The sequence below is a fragment of the Antedon bifida genome, chromosome 1 (assembly GCF_963402885.1).
Source record: "Antedon bifida chromosome 1, ecAntBifi1.1, whole genome shotgun sequence".
In the NCBI taxonomy this organism is placed as follows: domain Eukaryota; kingdom Metazoa; phylum Echinodermata; class Crinoidea; order Comatulida; family Antedonidae; genus Antedon; species Antedon bifida.
In genome coordinates, this window is record NC_136226.1 from 11,030,727 (window position 1) to 11,037,530 (window position 6,804).

The following is a 6,804-nucleotide window of genomic DNA, read 5'->3' on the forward strand; positions in this document are numbered from 1 at the left end:
AGTCCCACTGAGAAACACGGTTGATATATTAGTAAACGAATTAAAAAATATAAGACAGCATATTGACAATGTCACCAGTTTGTGATAGAGACCATATTCACCAATGTATTTAAAGACGTTATCAAACTTCATAGTGTTATTAGATTGGTACTTATTCAACAACCAAACCTGACGCTACTGATCCCTGGATAGGATTTGTTCTATTGTGTGTAGGCTACAGTTACACACGACTATATAGAATACCATTAAATGCATCACCGCTCAATTCCTCGTTCAAGTTTAACTGTTAAATATTTATGGTGAACTGACGTGCCTAAACGTAGCTCTCCCGGCTCCTATTGTTAGGTAACAAACCAATCAGATTACTACACTCAAGCCGTCCACCTGCCCATTAATTATTACAATTACACTGCTGATGGCTGGTGGTAGTAAGAAAAAACCGACTCCTAAAGATTCCGGAGAAAACGTAGCTGACTCCGGCGGATCTGGAAAAAGCTGAAACCATTAGGCCTACTGACAAAACAGAAATTAAAGAACTGTCGATCGATTTAGAGCTTACGAAATGCTTAGCACCTGACTCTACATTTATGAAGAACATTGCTGCAGCTGTATCAAATTCCGTGCAAGAACTAATTGGTAAGCTCACTGATTGGAGTGGAGTTGTGGCTTGGGGAGTGGAGTTGTGGCTTGCGGAGTGGAGTTGGGTTCAAGTCCTGTCATATGTCAGGATTTTTTCTCATGACAATTTGCAACTCCACTCCCAAAGACTTAATAAGTCTTTGTTTATGTAGAGCATCTTATGTATATGTTTGTCTTGTGAATGGGATTTCCACCTTTGAGAAGGATAGTGAATGAATTCTCTTGTGGTTATCCTTGGCAATTTGCCTAAAATGAAAATTAAAAAAAAAGAGATTAGAGATTCTTTACACTGTGATATTAACAAGACTAACGATAAGATAGCAAGCCTTGAAGAAAAAATCATGATTTTAGAAAACAATATTGATGAAGCTGAACAATATTCCAGGCGTAATTGCCTAATTCTTCACAGCCTTTTTTTTCGAATCAAGCACTGCAGTCGGAAAGCCGCGTTGGTAACGCATCACTGATTTCATTCATTGTGAGGGCGCGCTTCGTGGAAAATGTTGGAATTTTTGCTATTTTAGTACACTTAGAAAATGGTATAATTTTGATATTAAATGAAATCAATAAACGTATTTCAATAGTTGAACTACAAGCGTAAATAATGATAAAAACTGTGATCTAAATTCCACAGATTTTTTGTTTCAAGAAATATCATTATTTTATGTATAAACTTTTTTACTTTAATTTTTTTTTAAATGATGGTAAAAAATCATTAAATTTCATATTTTCTAGATAAGGTTTCAAAGCGAATTTAAAATCCTTTCAAGATAAACTATTAAGCTATCTATTAAAATAAAAATCTAATTTTAAGCTTTCTTGGGATGCAACTCCCACTAATCAAACCAAACCTACTACATTTCTGTTCTGTTTCGATCGAAAAATCGCCATTTTGAAACTTTGTTTACGTTTTACGAAGCTGGTACGAATCGTCCCGGACCGAATCGTGTCTGTGTTCAATACGGTTTTCATGCAGGTGTATTACGTCATAGGCCTAAGATTTCAATTTGCTCCCCGATTATTGTTCTATTTGGTTTCTGAGCTAGGAAAGGCTACCTACTATAATTACTTACTTGATTTCTAGCCTAGCTAGGCCTAAAAATAGTATTTTCTAGGCCTAGCTAGGCTGAGTAATTCTGATATAATACTAATATTAGATAGGTAGGCCTACCCTAGTGAGTGTTAATAATAGTAGCTGGGTATTCTATAGTCTAGGCTGGTGGTAGGTCTATCCCAGCTCTGCTCATATACCAAGCAAGAAGAAGCCTGAAGGAGAAACTAGGCCCAGAACAAATAAAAAACTGTTAAAAAAACAATAAATGGAAAAAAAAAAAAATAACCCATTTTCAATTTATATATGGGGAATGTTTTATAAAATCGGGCATGTTTGTTTCAGAGACTCAAACGTGTATTTTTATATGGTCATGTTTTTAAAAAAGATAATTATGGGCCCAGCTGAAACCAAGATATAAAAATATAAGTCCATCATTTACTTGAGTATTGTTACAGTGATTGGTTGGTACTCAGTATTTCAGTATCTGGCAGTAAATGTCACACTTGTATATAAATATTACTTTATTAGATACAACTTGCATTTCACACAAGCAACCAATTTTTTTTTTACGTATACAGAATGTGAAAAAGCAGTTTTTAATACAAATATCTTTCAAACAATACTGATATAAATAGTAAATACTACTACTGTATATAAAAACTTGCTTTTATTTAAATAGCACCTTGTTCATCAAACATAACAAACTAGCTAGGCCTATATCATATTAACTTACGTGCATCTTACGGTTGTACTGATTTTATGATTGTTTTATATGTTTATATTGTATGTATCTGTGTGACTCTGGTTAATAAAGTAAATCAATCAATCAATTGCAACTTAATTTATATCTTATCATTGACTGATCTGAAACGCTTCTAAAACTTGAATGCGTATGAATGTATATGTTATATTATTATTAGCGAATAAAATGAAAAACTATCAGCTGCAGCAATGATATTGAAATCGAGAAAACCATTACAGCTTCCACCGTCCAACCTCATATTGAAGAACGAGACAGAAAATCGTCGAGTCTTGATACCAACAAAAAACCTAAAATGAAAATGAATAGCTGAAATGTAATGAATGAAACTATTTAAATAATTGTCACTATGATATGAACAAAACATTGCATCGTTATACAGTATAATTATTCAACAACCTGAAAACATTTTCAGATATAGGCCTACCATGAAAAAGCAGCAAATACAAAATTTCCTTATGTCTGTTTATTGTAATAATTATTAATATTATAAATAAATTGTACCCCTCAGTTGTCCATAATTTTACTATAAAATAAATAAATTTTTAACTATAGAATAGGTAGGCCTATACCTGTATCAGGCTGCGATTTGCTTAATTATCTTTTTAAAACTTCCCAATGGATCTTCAATATAGAGTAGGATTGTAACGATACTTTAATAATACTAAATTGTAACTAAAGTATTTAAATTATTAACAGAACATGTTACTAGGCCTAGGCCGATATAATACGACAACGATCCACCAGGTCGTGCATATACTCACCTACAACAACCACAATCAACACACCATGCACCACACACGACGGAACTAGTGCCGCGAGACGTAACAATATATGACATGAGGACCTTTTTTAAAATGTTCGCTATAGGAAGCTTAAATAGGGTTTCAAGCCAATTTTAACGTAAAACAGACTATTGATACTTACTCTATCCATATACGTCGGTTTTTTGGTAATTCACTGTATGGGATGCAAATCCCACTAATGGAAAATTTGTAAACAAACACCTGTTAGAAAACTTCAGTTTTGACGGACGCACACGAACTTTGGAAAGAAATTGTCGCTGACAACAAATCCAACAAATTATTCAGAAAATTAGGTGACCTGCGACATCTTAAACATATAAGGAACTGATCTTACCATATATGGTTAATTTTTCGCCTACTAATGTTTATTAAACAGCTATTAAATGACGTATACTTTATGCTAATGTTTTCGCGCGAAACGTTGATGCTTCTGTGCCGAGAGAGGGCTTCTAAAATTTATGACGTCATGCGAAGTCGAAAATTCAGCGATAACGGTCATATTTCCCAACGCGGCTCTCCGACTGCTGACGAGTGCACGGATACTAAGATTATCAATCTGCTTCAAGAAAAGCTTAATGTCAGCGTTGGAATTGCCGACATAGATAGAACTCATAGACTAGGACAAAGTAAGGGTTCAGACGCTAACAAACCTAGACGTGTTATTATTAAATTCTCAAACTACAACAAAAGAAGAGAAGTATTTAATGCAAAGAAGCAATTTAAAGGGACTAAATACTTCATACATGAGCATCTGACCCTGAAACACTCGGAGCTATTACGAGTCATAAAAACCAAAATATGCGAAGTACATTAAATCATGGATTTCCATGATTAAACCTACATGGACACTTGACGGCAAGATTTTTATTCTTACCAACGGCATAAAAAAACTTACCACCAGTAATCAACTAGATCAATCTCGGAACCTAAACGATTTAAAAGCTTGAACTAGAAATTAATAACAATGATTAACATTCTATAACTAACAGTGTGAGCTGGTTGACATTTAAATAAGGCGATACAAGTTGGCAACTTTATTTTGTTTTTACAATACAAGTCTTTTCTTATGTTTCACCTTTTTTTTGTTATGCCTTACAGAAATGTACTTGATTATTTAGACCCAAACATGACAAACCCATAGATAAGCAAAATATAGCTAAGTGTGATGTTTGTAATAATTCTGTGCATGCTCACTGTCTTCCCGGATATACTGACTGGATTTGCATATCATGTATCAACTGTTTATTTACTTTCAATAAACTTTCAGATGATGATTTTCGGTATGTACAAAACCCCAATATCTCCCCTTTATATCTTGATATTACTCGGCTTAACTCAACAAATACTAGCCTAATAGATTCTGTTCTCTTGGTGTTTTAAGTAAATTAAAATATATTCTTCCATACAATATTTTATTTTTGCTTTACAACACTATATTTTGTGTGACCGGACAGGACAACAAACAAACACAGATAAACCATCATTGGATGGAAATGTCATTTATTAAAATGACGAATATTAAAACGTGTATATTGGTAAAACATAGATGACATATCACTTCTAGTATAAAACTTAATTATATTACATAATATAAAAAGGGGTTACGCCCTATAGGTTATGTCATCTGAAACCATAAATCAAATACTGCATAACGGATATCAGTAATCAGAATATTTAAACAAGGTATAAATCAAAGAATTAAACTCTACTTACTAAACAGTACTTAATATTAGGTTAACAAATTTGACTTAAGCATCAAATATATACATCTATAAATCTACTTGAGTCTGATTAAAATACAATAAAATATGAAATTGGCTGTAGATAAGACATGAGTCTGGGTGTCAGCGCCCAGTTAAAGCAAAACGGGGGAAGAATGGGGTGGTCGGAGGGAAATTGAGTTTTGACGCAGGACGTAGGTTTAGTCTTAATTAAAACAAAGGAGAGGATTAAACCACATGCGCCGCCGCTTATAAAGCCCCTCTGGCGATATGTTATGCATGACTTGGCAAATGAAACACCCTCTATCAGGAATTACAATTATACCTGTCTGCTAAGTGACACAAAACTATTTTCCTATATGCTTCGGAAAATTCTCTTTGTGTTACGCTAGCGACCGGACAGGACAACAAACAAACACAAATAAACCATCATTGGATGGAAATGTCATTTATTAAAATGACGAATATTAAAACGTGTATATTGGTAAAACATAGATGACATATCACTTCTAGTATAAAACTTAATTATATTACATAATATAAAAAGGGGTTACGCCCTATAGGTTATGTCATCTGAAACCATAAATCAAATACTGCATAACGGATATCAGTAATCAGAATATTTAAACAAGGTATAAATCAAAGTATTAAACTCTACTTACTAAACAGTACTTAATATTAGGTTAACAAATTTGACTTAAGCATCAAATATATACATCTATAAATCTACTTGAGTCTGATTAAAATACAATAAAATATGAAATTGGCTGTAGATAAGACATGAGTCTGGGTGTCAGCGCCAAAAACCCAGCCTTGGATGGGTTCCCACCCAGACCAAACAAAAGACCACGGACCTGACCCTTAAGAACTGAACGATGAAATACGAATGTATTTCTTGAAAACAGAAGATTTCCATCTCCCAAATTGTTGAATGAGGCTATCTGACATGCCTAATGACGCAGCATGTGTTGCTGCCCCAATACGAAAACTGTGGCCCTTGTAATGGCTCGGATTCAACCCAATAAACGACACTGCCGCTCTCAGTCGGCACGCCACAAATTGTTGTGTAACCGCCTTGCCATCAAGGTGCTGAAACAAGGGACCTGTGGACTGTCGGCAATGTGCGAGGTAGTTTGTTAGTGCGGCCACTGGGCAGTACTTTTCTCTAACCCATGGTGCAAATGATACCGAAACGGGGGGTTTTCCAACTCCAGTTTTGTGGTGTCGTATTATGATTAAGGCCCCTGTTTCGTTCAGAGTTAAATCGTTGCGCTGTATTACGTTCGAATCTTTGGCTTTTGATGCCAATTCTCCGAGCCGAAAAAAACCCTGAAACGCTGTAAGAAATAATGCTTCAAGCAACAAACGATGGGGGAGTAATGGTTCTATAAACTGCAATGCATCGAGTAACCTAATCAAGATCCCTTTTGTTATGGGAAGCCGAGAGTCCACTTTTGCCGCCCTAGAATGAATTCCGCGGATAATTTTTTGAACGAGGAAAAACCCGCTAGGATCCGGTAGGCCTACTAAGTTGTGTACGAACGAGATTGCAGACATATGTGAGGAAATTGTTCCTGGTGCCAGACCTTTGTCAAATAAATGAGACAGGAAATTACAAATTGTACCTACATCCAGTGGTAAGGATACTTGTTTTCCTGACCAGGATGCCAACAGTTGCAGACTACGTCTGTAAGCCTTTCTGGTGGCTGGTGCAAGGGAGGATTCGATTAAGGAGACCGCTGTCGGTGTCAGAGCGGGATTGGCTGCTCCTTGCTGTGGGTCTATGGAGAAGCCTGTAAAATAAACTATACAAATTAATCTTGT

The 6,804-nt window shown here is 35.2% G+C and overlaps 1 protein-coding gene across 1 annotated transcript; it reads right to left on the reverse strand.

Moving 5' to 3' along the window:
• Positions 1-5,135: 5,135 nt before the first annotated feature.
• Positions 5,136-6,804, reverse strand: LOC144834762 (integrase/recombinase xerD homolog; the record flags this gene model as incomplete). The annotated part of the gene is made up of 1 exon (XM_078689682.1): positions 5,136-6,804. A coding segment is annotated over one exon (963 nt), but the record flags the coding sequence as incomplete, so codon positions are not given.